Source organism: Cygnus atratus, chromosome 12 (assembly GCF_013377495.2).
Source record: "Cygnus atratus isolate AKBS03 ecotype Queensland, Australia chromosome 12, CAtr_DNAZoo_HiC_assembly, whole genome shotgun sequence".
Lineage (NCBI taxonomy): Eukaryota > Metazoa > Chordata > Aves > Anseriformes > Anatidae > Cygnus > Cygnus atratus.
In genome coordinates this window covers 10,617,141-10,633,012 of record NC_066373.1, presented here as the reverse complement: position 1 = coordinate 10,633,012, position 15,872 = coordinate 10,617,141, and the positions used below count along the sequence as shown (strand labels likewise).

Sequence of the window (15,872 nt, the reverse complement as noted above, 5' to 3'; positions counted from 1 at the left end):
CATGTCCCATAGCTCCCATATTAATTGGTAACAGCTTGAAAGGAAGCAGTACCTATGTTTACAGCAGCGTTAGATGACCTGAACAGCTCTAAGAAGGGGGTGACAATATTCCTATCCTCTAACTTGTAAAGAACGCGAAACCACAGAGAAATTAAAGGAATTTGCCAAAACAACTCATTGGACACAAAGAACCTATCCATGCAAACAGTCTCTGATCCACTGCATCACACTGCCCTAAGACAAAAAAGCACCTGGCATCTCCTCGGAGCAGGGTCGAGGAGAAGAGCTCCAGCACTCAGAGCTCCAGCACGTACACAGGCAAAGGGGTACACAGCAAGCATAACACAACCTGTCTGTTTTTCACTCACATTTAGCTCTTAAGATGCATTAATATTCATTACACTTTTCCCTACTCTATTTTACAAAACACTTGTTGGTTTTTTCCCCTTTGTACATTTCTCCTGACATAGCACAATGCAGACAATACTCTTCCAGAGTCCTGCCTCAAACTCTGAAAGCGAGTGTGCTGGGGCAGACACAGCAAAGGTCCTAGCAAACACAAAACCTAAAGAAAACAGTTAACAGCAACAGCTGAGAACGCAATTTTACAAGTGCAAGAACAGAGGCCGCACTGTAGACACTTCACTTGAGGGTTTTTTGCATCCTGCAGTGCCTCCTCGAATCCTGGCCCACAAGAAGCAAAGAGCTTTGCACTCCAACCAGGCAGCTGCGCAGCAGAAGACAGAGCGGAGGTGCAGAGCCTTGTTGGAGCACTGCTGGAAAATCCCCACAGGCATTGCTTTTGCTGCAGCTTGCTTTCCTACCAGCAGCATCTGAATCCTTGGAGGAAAAACAGATGGCATGCCTGATCAAAGAAAACTTGGATTCTCTGATATTTCAAAATGTTATCAGGAATTTATACCACTGAACTCGATACTCCTGCTAGCGCATTAAATAAAGTATAAAATAAGAAATGCCTGGTGGGGGTTACCAACATTTCCCCTCTTACCACAGGCATGAGACATGCACAGGCAAGATTTAACTTTCCTCATGCTGTGGTTTAAAGCCACATCTAAAAACTCTGGTGCAGCATTGTTAAGCAGATTTACTTTGGATCCATTCTATTTCTCAACACACCTAAATGAAAAAGAGCAGAGGACAAAAAAGCACTTCAACACTGCCTGAGTTGCCAAATTGTGCATCCAGTCAAAGGTGCATGCTGGTGTGACTGCAAATCAATGGACTGATATGACTTATTTTTTTTTAAATGTTGTCAGCAAGAAACACAAAGAAAGTTAAGCATCTAAAAAGCAAAGATTCATACAAATAATCACTGAAGTAAATGTGATAGGAACAGTACACATTTGTCCTGGATTAACGAAACTTGTGGGCAACTGCAACACTGAGACAACTAAAGTGATAATTTGAGAAGTCAGAGCACTAGAGCAGCACTATTTAGAGAAAAACAATCATCAGTGAAGTGGCAAGCACAATTCAGACACTAATTAGTCTACAGAAGTATTTTTTTTATCCACAGAGTAATACCATAATAAATGAATGGAAGACAAGAAACAGGAATCACCATACTGTGGAGAGAAGCAGAATCTTGGAAAAGAAACAGCATGGGGAATTACACAAGTCATTCTCGTCAATCAAAAGCAACGCGCTTTACTGGACAGAGTTTCAAAAGGACTGAATGAAGCGTAAAGCAACAGATGTACTACCAAAATAATAGTAAAATATTTGATAAATATCTCTCTGAAGAATCTTACTCTCCAAAATCAACTCAAATTGGCTTGGGCATGAACACTATGATGTGACCTGGACTTGAAAGGCCTAAAGCAGAAAATAAAAAATAAATAAAAAGATGAGCTTTTCAAGGGCTGGGAAACCCTCCAACTACCACACTGAGAAGTGCTGTATCAATTTAGACTGATGTTCTCAGAAGTTAAAGTGATAAACAGCAACAGACTGCAAGTCTTGATTAGTGGGATACTGCAAAGACTTAAATTAGTTCTGATGGTATTCAGAAGCAGAAGCAGGACTGAATATGTTCATGAGATCCACAGATGGTATTTGCAGGTGGTAACAAACTTTGCAGATAAATTGCAATTGCTAGTTGGTACAAAACAGTAATAAGATGACCTAAAGTGATTAAAAAACAAATTTTATTATTTTTTTGAACAACAAAATAAAAATTCAGTGGGTAAGGGAACAGGATAAATGTTGGGAAAGGACTGAACTGATACACATGGCAAAGGAAAACATCAAGTATATTTTACCTTAAAGGAAAAACTGCCAGACAAAGTATCAGGGGATGACATGACAGATCAGTTCAGAAGGTAAAATTAAGACCCTCCTAAGAGTATATTACCTGGATACACAGCTCCAGAGCACCTTGCAGAGAAAGGGGCCTACAAGTACAGCATCATTAAAACGTCTAGAGAGTGTCCTTCATTCCTGCAAAATCTGCGTCAAGAATGATTAAGGTGGTTTACAGTTTGTCCCCTACAGCACCCACATACACCCCTCTACCTGTCAGGGGTTGTCTCAAATCTCAGCTTGCTGAGAGTAGGCTTAGTACAGACCTTGCCTTCTTGAAGCCAAACCTTGGACCAATCAATGCACCAGCCTCAGCTGCCATGACACAGCCGGATAAGCATACCATGCTGTACAGAAACTTAACGCTCAGTTATTCAAAATACAAATGCCACAAAAATTCACCTATCCTCATAAAGTAGAAAGAGAAAGTGACTTCTTTGCATCTAAGCTTCTAATTTTCATGACCACATATAGTCTATAGGAAAAAACTAAAACATGGAGCCTTAAAACTTTTTTTACATAAGTTCTTGGGAAAAAGTATATACATAATTTTGCACCATTTTCAAAGGGCAGTACAATTTAATAGCTTTGCTGAACTCAGGCAAGTTTAATCACCAAACCAAGGTCTGATTTTAGTTATAATCTACTTTGAAAATGTTGACAATATTTGAGAAGATTCCTCATTAGGTCACTGAGAAATCTTGACATTTGTAAGGCATTTCATTGTGCTTTACTGTAGCTCCAAAGTGCCACACCAAGGTTATACTTCACCAATACAGATAGCTTCCAATCAGCTTCATGGGAAAATATTACTTACATCAGATGCAATGTTAATGTTGTTACACTTACCAATTAGCCATCAGGGCTTGAAAGAAAACAAAGGAAACTGCTTATAAATATTGCTCATTTAATATGTATTTCTAAAGTTAGAGAATGAAAGTGTTAAATATTTTTGTTTTCCATTAAAAACATTCTTTATGTGGCAAGGCAATTAAGTTATTTTGGCATCCACTTCACATAAAGCAGCTGCTGTACAGTATGTTTTACTTTATAAAATATCTTTAATCAGCACACTGACTAGTTCTGTCATTTATAATTAAGGAGGTAAATGGCAGGTGCAGCAATAATTAGTGAAACTGAAGTCTCTGTGCAAGACATACAGTCATACCAGCTTAATGCTTCCTAGGAATAAAAACAATTGCTAACAGCTTTGCACCACAAACTTGACTAGGTGAGATTGTGCAGAAAAAGAGGGGTATTCATAACACAGTTACGCTAGTGAAGCCTTTACAATTTTCTATTATCACATTCATTTCTTAAAGTCTTCCTCCTAAAGTAAGAATAGAATAAAAAAATTCAGAAGAGCAAATGCTTATCCTCTGAGCCATCTCATGAAAGTCTTTGTTTCTGCCTTACAAATAATTGGAGGGGTAGTGGGCAGAGTTAAAAAAAAATCAGTAGATGTGCAAAATGGTTCTTTTAGTTGTTGGCTGCAAAAATTTAAAAACAGACTGACTGTTGTTCCTTCTCAACATGGAAGTAGGACCACCAGTCAAACAAATATCCTCATAACAATTCTGCAATTCCCTTTTTAAGGGGCTGCCTTTTTTTTTTTTTGAGAACATTCATTGTCTAAACTGTGAGTTTAGTTAAATCTCTCCTCCTTTTTAAATCTGCAGAGGTTATTTTTAGCTTGAAGGACTTCTAAAAATAGCCCTACAGCTATTTACAAATCTTTAGAGCATACACATACGGACAGAAGTCCTACAAGATGAGTAACATTCCCAAACAAGTGCTAGTTCCCATCACCACCGGTACTACAGGATACTGGCAGATAGCAGCCCAGGATGATGCAGTCATCTTCTCTGTGTTCACCATCAGGTGAGCTGGTAAGAGTTCCTACTCTCATCAGCATGCAAAATCACCCCTTACTTACAGAAGCAAGTGCAACTGGCAAGTTAAAAATAATTCTAGTGTTCATGGTCTCTGTTGTAAACTAATAGTCTATTCATCTCCAACCAAATGCTCTCACTGGCACTTCACTGGTTTTGGCCAACCTAACACTGCAATTCGAAAGAAGCAAAGTAGTCCCACTTTTGCATTATTTAATGGCAAAAAGGTTAACCTTCCTGACTGCCATATTACCTAAGTGATGTCTTTGATGGAGCCCAAAGGTACGTCCTTCAAAAGTGGAAGCACACCGGAACATTACGCAAGACTTTTAGTAATACAGTAAGAGAAGAAAGCCTTCTACACTTATTTTAACAGAATCTGTATATTTCTGACTAACTCAAGTAGCAGATTCCCACATCTGTCTTAAATAGAGGGCAATATAAATAGCAGACAAATCAACCTCATGCTGTACTATGAATTAGAAGACCAGCTATAGACCTCACTAAAATACTAACCTTGCAAATATCATACAAGGGATTGCATAGATCTGTGCTTCATCAATGTCAAACGAACGTTTCTTTGATGGGCAGATCGTACCTTCCACATGCACAGAAAAATGCACTTCCAAGGCAAACTATAGTAGGTAAACAGAGGATGGAAAGCAAATTGTTTTTTCTTTCAGTGCTACTTTTGACTTAAAATTGACTCTTCTGGGAAGGAACACAAGCCCTAGCTCTGTGCAGTACCCCCCGCCAACTAACTTATGAAGCAGAACTGTTGCTGCCTCACAAATGAGTTATTCCTCCATCCTTCTGACAAGCAGGAGAAGTACATGTCCATGGCTGACAGAAAAGAAAACAAGATCCAAACAGAGGGATGCAGGAAGGGTAAGGAGGAGAATTTAGAAAACAAAGACTGCAATAAAGGCAATTGCTTCATTATATTCCCCAAGAAAAGACACAATGGCAATAAACCATTTTTACCCAGACCTGTAATTCTGTAAATGAACCAATAATGAGTGTTGCACAACAAATCAAAAAGGCTACCATATATAAACAACACCATTTTGTTTAAAAATATAAAATGACACAGTGGAATTTCAGTAATATTATAAAGACTTTCCAGATTAGGTATGATCTGCATGGGTATGAAACAGATGATTTGAATTAGCAGAAAAGAACCTAGGAGGAGGAAAAGCTTTGTCTGTAAACGCGAACAACCTCCACTAGGGAACAGAGTTTACAGGACATGTGGGAGTTAAACAGCAGCTACCCTCCCATACAGGTGCAGCACTCAGCTGAAGTATTTCAGAGAGCAGTATTTGCATTTTAAAGTGATCATAAACAATTTAAGTTCCAAGGCAGGTCTAAGGGAGTGATATTCATATAAACGCTCTGAGAAGGCAGCAGCCATGCCCTACCATATGGTCTAACAGTTCAGCATATGGGATTGGTTGCAATTGTTTTCCTTTTCCCAAAATTAGCATTAAAATATAAGTGATAGCTTCAATTAGAAACTAAGCAACCTGGGCTTAAAATATTAAATTAGAAGTAATCCAATATTCTGAGACCATGTAGACACCAAAAAAAAATTACAGCTTGTTAAACAGTATAAATACTATTAAGATTGAGAAAGGAAATGTGCACATAAATAAATTAATCCCTTCACTACTATAGCACTGAGCAATATTTACTACCTATGTGGATAGAAAAAGAGATGTTTATAGCATACTCACAGAACAGAATTAAAATCACATTCCCCAGTCAGATGGTTCTTTAAAAAAAAAAAAGTATCAAAGGCTAAACTACCTCCTCCCACTCAAAAAGTCTCATTAGCTGAGAAGGCTGCAACCTGGTAAAGCAGCTTGAAAAAGTCTACTTTACTAAATAGCTTGTCTGTTTTAACAGAAGATTTCTACTTTTCTTTATTGTTCAGCTTCCTTTCATGGATACCAGGAGATTCATAGGTTTCAATTGGACATGTATTCTCTCCAGAATGGTGGTGGATCATTTGATGTCACCTGATCAATACCAACTGATCACATTTTGCATCACCGCATAGACATATCACTACAGTTCACACCGAATGATTTGGAGGCATCTGATTAAAATCAGGTAATATTTCAGCTCTTCAGACAATTGCATTAAATACCCAGATACATCTTAACACAGTTAAAAGATATGTCTTACTTTCCCATCCAAACTGCATAACTTTCAGGGAGTTGTGGAACAAAAATCATGGATCTTCCAGTATCAACATCTACTGCTCCAAAGCAGCCTGCTTCAGTTACTCCAAAAGTCCAGTGAAAGTAAGATTCCTAGGTTAAGACAAAATATATTCTTAAAAGTAAACCCTCATTTCTACCAACTCTAAAAATACACTACACTACATACTAAAAGAGATCTATTTTGCTTCTGGAAGTAAACGAAGTGGTTTAGGTTTAAAGCTTTTCAGACTGATTAGTGTTAGGTTTTAATAAATTCTTCTGCTGGCAACTGAAAATAACCAGAGATTAATAAGCTACTATAAGAAATAAACAACAGTCAACTCAGCATAATAATACACAGTTCTTCCAGTCTAGAATTAGGGAATGTAGTATCAGGAAGAAATAATCATGTCACATGAGACAAGGCAAAAGCAGAGTGCAGATTCACTGGGTTGGTCCTGAAGTGAAGACTCGGTCTCCCAGAGAGAAAAAGGAAGCTTCAACAGCTCTTAGCCAAGAGTTATTTTAAAAACAAACATGCAAACAACAAAATACCAAACAATACAAAGATGAATATTGGTAAGGACAGGCATACACTCTGATACCTGAAACATTCATCTCTAAAAGCAGACCAATAACTACAACAAGATGCACACTATCTAGACAGGAATTTATTGGTTTTGTTTCTTCAAAATGTAAAACTGCTCAATTAAATTCATAAAACAAAATGAATTTGTACTAATAATGTGTTCATCATGACATTAACAAGTCATTAAGTCCTCTCTGTGACAGGAGAACATGTGAGTATTTAAGGAAGTGTCTAATCCGAGAAGACGTTGTAAATTCTGAGATACATCCTGGTATGTGGAATACACTATCTATAAAACAGTGAATATACTTTATATACACTTTTCTATGAATTAATTTGGTTTAGGTCAGTGTAACATGTTTCATTACAGAAAGAAGGTTTTTTTTTGGTGACAAACAAGACTGAAAAAAATATGACATATTCAGTTGCTGCCTTTAATATTATGTTAAATGATGATGATCATTTTGTTAAATGTTGTTGTTAAACAATTGGTAAGAACTGGTTTAGGCCCTTTAAGCCACATGAGCCCACATAGGAAAGCACTGAGAGAATAAGAGTAACCAGAGCTGAAGAGGCAATGTAACAAAGAAATCAATTTATTTCAGTGAAGTAAAGCAACACACCCATCTGAGATAACGGAAGAATAATTAAAAATGGTTTAAAAATTCATGCAGTTAGAGGTGGTTACTTAATTTGATTTGAAGCTCTGATTCAACCCTTACCTGGCGAAACACGATACCAGTATCAGTGCAGTATCTCTGGGTTTCTTCTCCACCCTGCAGCAGAACAATTGAGTTCTTCTGGACATCCTTATTCTGTCTCAGGCGATCACACAGCCGTCTTCTATTCAAGGCAAAGAGTGCTACAGGCACTTTCAGGGTCTCATTCCCCAGCCAAAAAGAAGGTCTAGAAGAGATTTTTTTTTAATTGACAGTTAATGGAAGACAGACAGAGGTTGGCACAATTCAGACACACAGTGCTTGTTACTTTAGTAGAAAAAAGTAAGTTTAATGCAACTCAACAAACAAGACACTAATCACTCCAGGGGAAGAGATGCTGCATACAACCAGTGCTCTCTGGCTACAATTAGACATTGCTCACACGAGTACCAAAGGAAAAAGATGGCAACAGCGGATACAACTGGCTGGAGCTATGGCCCACAGCATATCACATTACCTTTCTCTATGTAAAGTGACGTGAAAAGTAGACGCAGACAGCAGTGACAGCCTAATTCTGCTGAATAAAGGCAAAAGAAGAGGGAAGTGAGTTCTGCATTACTGAAAACTGAAGTGAAAGGCTACACTGTCTGGCAAAACTTCATCAAGGCCCTCTGGGAAGTAAGTGCTGGAGTAGCTGACACAGGGACAGCAGAGAGAAGACAGCAGTCAGCAGGCATGGGGTGAGTTCCCCACACTTGTGCAGTATCTGTGAATGTGTTGTATCTGTACATACGTTTACTCTTGCACACACAGAAGCAGCTTCAGTGAGCGAGTGAGCTCATACATACGGCCAACAGGAGCGTGCCCCAGGTTATCAGCAACCTTCTGCCGTACAGCACTACCTCGCTCTGGCAGCCCAGAGCCCACAAAGTTCCTCTAAGATTGTACTCAACAGAGGCTGTCTGGAGAACGTAGTTTAAAGGTAAACAGCTTTCTTTTAAAATAAAAGGTTTATTAAGCAACTAAGGTGTTTAAAATACTACAAAAATATATTACTGATTCATTCATGTTTGTTATAGGTCCACACTTGCACATTTTGTATCTTAACTCTAAGAGCAGCCTAGGGCTTAGTGCAGGATGTTTTTTTTAATTGGACAAGGAGAAAATCTAAGAGTAAGTATTCCCTTTTTTTTTTTTCCCTTCCTTCATGTTTAACATAACAGAGTTATACTTTGGAGCTTCAGTGTTACAGATGAACACTATTTTATCAATAAAACCTATGCTTTAAGTCCAATTTGCTCCTCCATCTCTGCTTCTCTCTGTTTATTGAAGACATTCTTCTGAATGGCTGGACAGTCTTTTTTTTATCAGATAATGCTTCTGGATGAGATGACAGAAAGCTACAATTAAACTGTTAGTGTGCTAAAATGACAGACCGGACTTAACCTTAGAGATGCAGAGCTCCATACCTTAATTACTATATAGTTTTCAGAGGCAATGTGAAAAGTAACCTTTGATTTATAGCTGCATGAAATAATCTCCTGAAAGGCTTATCAGCATCAGAAATGTAAACCTTATAATTTCATACTGCAGACACAGCATAAAAGAGCTAATAAAATATTTTATTTTACTTGTTTATAACTACTTTATATAACAGTGTAAGTAATTTTAGAAGGTGAAAGATTGCTCTTACTAATCCAATTTTCAAACTGTCTGCCTAGGAGTTCAGCTGATGGTGCACAAAACCCAAATGTATTTATTTTTATTACTTCCCCCACACACCTGATAACCCAGCAACATGGCAGGCGATAATTACAAGGGCTGCAGACTACCTATTGAGGCACATTAGCATAGTATGGAAGCACAGCATAAGCTTTCATTTTGGAATACCCTGGCCTCTCGGAAGAATGAAGCGAGTTCAAACAATCCTAGCAAAAACTACTGAAAAATTTAAAATCAGATAGTAAACCTTAAACAAATTAAGGGCAAGACTTTTCAGGTGCAAAGCAGTGGCTCAGCAACTTGGCACTGCAGATGTTGAAAACTGTTATCCAAGCAAGCTCATCCCCTGGAGTATCTCCATGCAGGGGATTGGAAATCAGATGCTCACCTTATTGCAAGTATAAAAGGAATGAGAGAACATAATCTGATAACCTTATGCCATAGGTTACTCTCAGATCTTTTTATCTGCTAATAAGAAAATAAAACCAAAAAAAGGGCAGAGGTTATAACACAATCTTTTTTATGTTTTGCTTCAGAGGACAGAACAAAAGACACTTCCACTGTAATTTTACTGTCTTCACAGTTTTTTTTTGCTCTGGAAAAAAAACAAGCTCTGACCTCCCTCCTCCGCTAGGCCTATGCCTACAACCCAGAGCTGATACGACACTGCTACAAACACGCATTTTCATCTCTGATAATTTTACTGTTAATGCTTTTACTGCACTTAAAACCTTCAACAACCAAAATGAGACTAAAGGGGATAATGTCAGGCAGGAATTCTTACTCGTAGTCTCCCTGAACCACTTCAAAACTATCTTTTAGTGTGATCTTAACACTCAGGCTGAAATGCTTTATGATGTAAAATTATCACTCTTCTGCACATTTTAGCTAACCCCATGGCAAAAAAGGGAGTTTTCCTTGTATGTATATACCAGATCCTACTCTCCCTGCTTGAGTTTGATGCCACAACGTTAATCATTTGATCGTATACAGTTGTTTTAGATTTGCGCAGTTTTGTCACAGGCACGGCCTTGGTCTCTGTTTTAAGGTTGCAGTAACAATCACAATTGCTGCATGTGTCAGATCCCACAGCAAGGTTTGAAGGACACAGGAGGGCTGGTCTGAACATCCCTGCAAATACTGCTTAGCAGCTGGGGTTCTCTGCTCATATGTGAATTAATGCCTTGGATTGTACAGACTTGCCAGGCAGCAGGTCTACTTTCACAACTGAGAATCTGTGGAGAAAAGCATGTGGCTTTCAGGGAAGAACAGACTAAGACGTTTGCTTCCTTCAAGTCTTCCTTCCTGCACCCACTTGGACACCAAACCAATGGCAACCTCACCAAACAGGGATGGAATAACACCACAGCAAGACACCCAAAGGTGTGCTGCTTTGCTCTGCCTGCAGAGGTTGACTCATTCTGTACGCGTGGCCCTAGCACCAGCTTTCCACAATTTATGCAGAGAGTTTTGTCAGAGACTAGCACTTACACAGGTGTTTAAGTCTAAAGAAAAAGAGCACAGCTACACAGCTGCTTTTCTATTGCCAGCAGCGATTTGGAAAGAGAACTCCGTCACTACTCAGGATCACAGTAAATGTCTTCAAACACGGGACTGGCTGTGTAACCACCCTCGGTTGTGACCATTGCTCTAGTGGCAAGACATACATGACAATAGTCAATGTTAGAAATGGCTACTTGCAAGACCAGGAGAGGACACCTGAAGTTCAGCTTCCTCATTTTACTAGCCTGGTACCAGAACTCGGCCATTACTCAGTCTGGAAAGGCCTCCCACAGCAGCTGGCAGTTTCCCTGCTGCCTGTCACATACAATTTTTATGATCACTTAGGCCTAAGCCCACACAAGAGCTCTTTTATTTTACCATACTCAAAGTAAAGTGTACCTAAGAACATTAAACTGCATCTGTTTCTTTAAAGGATATTTTCCTTTTGTTTGGAAGTGTTCATTTTCAAGGTTTATTTCAGAAGTTTTATATTTTCAGGGAGAGATTTTGTTATGGTATGATCCATCTAATGTTTTGGTTTTGTTTTGATGCAACAACCAGGAATTCCATTTTATTTCTGTTTTTGAGTTAGTCTCAAAATTCCATTTTATTTCTGGTTTTGAGCACCTCTGGTTTTCAGAAGAAAATTCCTGGTCTGTCACATCTGTTCTACCAAGGCCATGAAGACAGGATCCAGATTTTAATAAAGCTAAGAAACCCTGAAACTATTCTTCCAGAAGTTATCTGTTAGCTGGGCCTTATTTATTTGTTTTGAGCAACAGACAGAATCATCACCATCAGCTTGAGTTCTAGCCAATTTTTGATGCTGTTTCCACAGCACATCAAGAGGCCTACACTAACAGCAGCACTAGCAACTACGCTATGCAAGGGAAACAGTGAAAGCAACTGCTGCCTTTATGGCGCAAACTGGACGTGTCCCTCACTGCCAGCTAAGCACTTCTCGTAACTACCTCAGCAGTTTTAAGTCGCTGTCCCGTCCCATGTCCTATCTGCTCCCTCCCTTGTGGCATAGCTTCGCTATCAGCTGGACCTGGCAAGGAATGTCAGCGCTGGGACCTGTCACAAACTCTCAAAGCACTGGAAAAACGGCAGAGTTCAGCCGTAAAAAAAAGAATTGAGCCCTTGTGCTACCAGCCTGTACCTGCCCGCCTGCATCACCTCCCAACAGATGGGGCAGGGAGGCTCTGTGAGTGCAGCCAGCACGGACCGGGTACCGCCGCGACCCGCGGCACCCCCGACGGCTCTGCCGCAACACAAGGGCTGCTGTCACCCCAGGGCTGTCGCGACTGGCGACAGGCTGCACCGCGAGCCGCCCGGAGCCGCCGCCGCCACCGCCACCGCCACCGCCACCGCCACCATCCCTCCGCCCCCCCCGACCGCCAGGGGCCCCCCACGGCTCCTCCCCGCCGCCCTCGCCCCGGCAGGGCCGGGCCACCACAGGGGGTGCGGGCGGGCAGCCGAGGCTTGGCGCCGGTGCCGCGGAGCGGAGCGGAGCTTACCCCGCCGCGGCCATGTTGCCTCGCCGCCCTCCGCCCGTCACGTGGCGGCGGGGCCGGGCCGCAGGCCGGGCGGGCTGCTCGGTGCAGGGGCGGGGAACGGGGAGCCGGGGAGGGACGGGGTCGGATCGAGCGTAGAGGGGAGCGGGGTGTCGTGGAGTGACAGAAACTGGAAAAACAAATATTAAAAAAATAAAAAATTGCAGGTGGTACGGTCCTCTGTAGTCTCAGGGTGCTGCTGCCTGGAGCACAAGTCTTGTGAGGAGCGGCTGAGGGAACTGGGGGTGTTTGGTCTGGAGAAGAGGAGGCTCAGGGGAGACCTCATTGCTCTCTGCAGCTACCTGCAAGTCAGCTGTGGGGAGCTGAGGGTCGGCCTATTCTCACAGATAAGTAGCAGTAGGACTAGAGGGAATGGCCTCAAGTCGTGGCAGGGGAAGTCTAGGTTAGAAATGAGGAGACATTTCTTCTCAGAAAGAGCAGTCAGGCATTGGGACGGGTTGCCCAGCAGGTGGTGGCATCACTGTTACTGGGGGTGTTCAAGGAAAGGTTGGACGTGATGCTTAGGGACATGGTTCAGTGGGTGTATGGGCTGCTGCAGGGAAAGTTGACTCCATCCCAGCCAGACCCAGTACGCATTGGTAGTAGGGTGATGGTTGGACCGGATGATCTTGAAGGTCTTTTCCAACTGTAATGATTCTGTGATTCTATAATAAACAATCTCTGACTAGTGATCACGTGAAGAACTGTGACATTCCTGAATCCCTTAACACAGTGTGATTCATTTACTTTTCTTCAAATTAGCTGTTTCATTTTTTTCATATTAATGGAAAAAGACACTCACATACTATTTTACATATTTTTCATATTCAATGTCAAAATAGGTGAGTAGTTTCATTTATTATCTGTGTAGAGTTAGTCCCAAACCTATTTTGCTTAGGTGCAGCTATTGGTTGGAGTGAGTCCCAGCACTGGCAGTGGACATGGCCCTGAGTACCTGTTCATCTGAGCAGGACCCCATATAGCAGCAGCACTTGGATCTGTGCTAGACTGTGTCTCTGCACGGGAAGAAATCCATCACTATCACTTCCTTCCCTGCCATTTCACTGTGCATCTATAAAATGGATCCATATCTGTGGATGCCAAGGTAGTATTGCAATGCTGAATGTATTATTGACCAAATCACGCCCAGTGTTCACAAAGATTAGCAGCACTTCTACAACACCAGCCTGGCTCTGCAGCAGCACGGCTGCCTAGTCAAGCTCTGCTCTTCTCTCTGTCTCATTGCGAAGCACTCGGCGTGGAAACAGTCCTTCCAAAGTGCTTTACCCAAATACTTTGCTGTATCACAATACTTTCTTCTGATATCAATGTCAGACCTATAGTGAAAAGGCATTGCTCATCAGCAGTAGAGCGATAACTCAAAATTGTGTTTCTCCTTGCACAGAGTGAAGGGCAGCGGTATGCAAGAAAAGCTGCCAGCTCAGACTGGTACTTATCACTATTTTACTGAGGCACAGTCCAGCTATGGAAAGTATTCAGGTCACACAGCAGAACTCTTCTCTCTCGTTCTCTATCCAGTAGTTTATGCTTCTGGGTATTTTCTTTTGCTGTGCACGGCAGTTATTGACCATGTAACAGCCCTAGCATTGGCCCTAGCATATGAATTGTTGGTTCCTTGTTGAAGCAAAAACAAACCAACTCAGGTTCTGAAGAAATCGGTGTGGATAGGAGCAAAAGTGAGCTCAGTGTACCAAATACCAAAGGACTGGTATTGGCTGCAGTGGGCCACGTTGATGATTGTTGTTAAACACCTCAAATCCAAGTCAAAACACCTTCAAAACACTTCCTAAAAGCAAGCAGAAAGCATCTCATGCAGGGATTAGAGCACCATGGCATGATAAATTAATTTTTGAGCAACTGTAAACTCATTTGTGGAAGCAAGCAATCCCTTTAAAAGGTCCTATTTCCTGCTTTTACCTCTGGAAACTGATTGTTTTAACTGGTGCTTCTTATAAAAGAAAATAATACATGAGGTGACGCTTACAAAACTACCTCAGCGTTTTCAGACACAACTGCAACTTGAGGCCATTCCCTCTAGTCCTACCACTAGTTATCTGCGAGAAGAGGCTGACAAAAGTCAAGAAGTATGAAGGTTGCAGATTAAGTTGATGTTTGTTATAACAAAATTGTGCAGTATTATTAAGAAATGTGCATAATTAAATGCTTTTTTGATGGCCAAATTTGGGGAGAAAACTGCAACTGCTCCACAGCTGGTTCTGAAGTGGTGTGTGAAAGCTGCAGGGCAATCACAGGGAAAGACTGATTTCAGAAAGTCTGGAGAGGAGCATGCATATTAAGAAAACTGGAAGTTACCTAGTCATCCTCTAGCTCTTCATGTTTTTTTACCCAAGGGTCACATTTACTACAAAATATATAATTCAAGAATCTGAAATTTCTTCCCTGGACTGCCCATTTAACAATAGAAAAATACTTTTTGGGGGCCCAGATTAACAGACCAATACCCTCTTTAGACATTCTTATTGATAAGCTGTTGAGTTGCATGGGACTTCCTCCTGTTCATTCAAAGAATGAAAAAGTTTTTTAATGTAAACTGGAGTAAAATATTGCAGTGCTTTGAGTCCCTAGTGGTGATGCTTTCTGCTTAGACTTGAGCAGAGTTAGTGGGAGGAGGCAGGGAAGCTCACTTCGCCTTTCTTTCTTTTCCTGTCACAAGTATAGAGAAAAAAAAATCTTCGGTATACTCTTCCAAATACTGTTATTAATGGCTTCTGACATTCTTGCCCTCCTTAGAGAAAAGGTCTCCTGTCTTGTAGTATCTGTTCTCTAAAACAGGTTTTCTGGGTCTCTTACTCCAGCTTATTTTAATTTCCTCATCTCTTACCCTTGTCATTTTAACCTCTTTCCAAAAACAATTGATAAGAGTTAGAAGAGTTACCTGCGTTGTATTAAATCTCAGAAGAAACTAAGACTCTATTTCTTCATTCCATAGGGAAAAAACAAAAACAAAACAACAAAAAAAAAACACTATGTTGTTTATTACCTAAGACATCCTGTTCTTGTGTCTCAGGACTTGAATGAGCGAAATTCCTGCAATATATGCAAATTAAACTCATTTGTAAGGTGGCTATACAGGTAGCCAGTTGAAATCCCAACCACAGAAATTACACTGGCAGCCAAACTGAAGGCACAACCAGCTTTATTGCACACACAGGTAATTCTGATTTTCTCTTTGCACTGCGTTTGACTCTGCAACTGAGATAATGCAACCTTAATATCTTAGAGACTAGTTTAGAGCATTTCCCTCTATAACAAGATTCAGCCATTACTGTCACTTACCTCCCAATAGCGTTTACCTCCATGGTAAAGATCATCCTCTCTCAAGTTGAAGGCCTGATTTTTAATTTTTGGTGTCTTCAAAATTGCCATTGTAGCAATTTGGG

General features: G+C 40.8%; 1 protein-coding gene across 1 annotated transcript in view; it reads right to left on the bottom strand.

Moving 5' to 3' along the window:
• The window catches only part of PEPD (peptidase D), a 135,378-nt gene extending 122,910 nt beyond the window's left edge, over positions 1 to 12,468 (bottom strand). Inside the window, exons 1-3 of the mRNA XM_035543280.2 lie at positions 12,415 to 12,468; positions 7,733 to 7,916; positions 6,405 to 6,532 (exon numbers count right to left, since the gene is read on the bottom strand). Of these exons, the coding sequence (XP_035399173.1) occupies positions 6,405 to 6,532; positions 7,733 to 7,916; positions 12,415 to 12,428 (326 nt within the window). The 5' untranslated portion in view covers positions 12,429 to 12,468. The remainder of the gene's footprint in view (positions 1 to 6,404; positions 6,533 to 7,732; positions 7,917 to 12,414) is intronic.
• Positions 12,469 to 15,872: the final 3,404 nt, after the last annotated feature.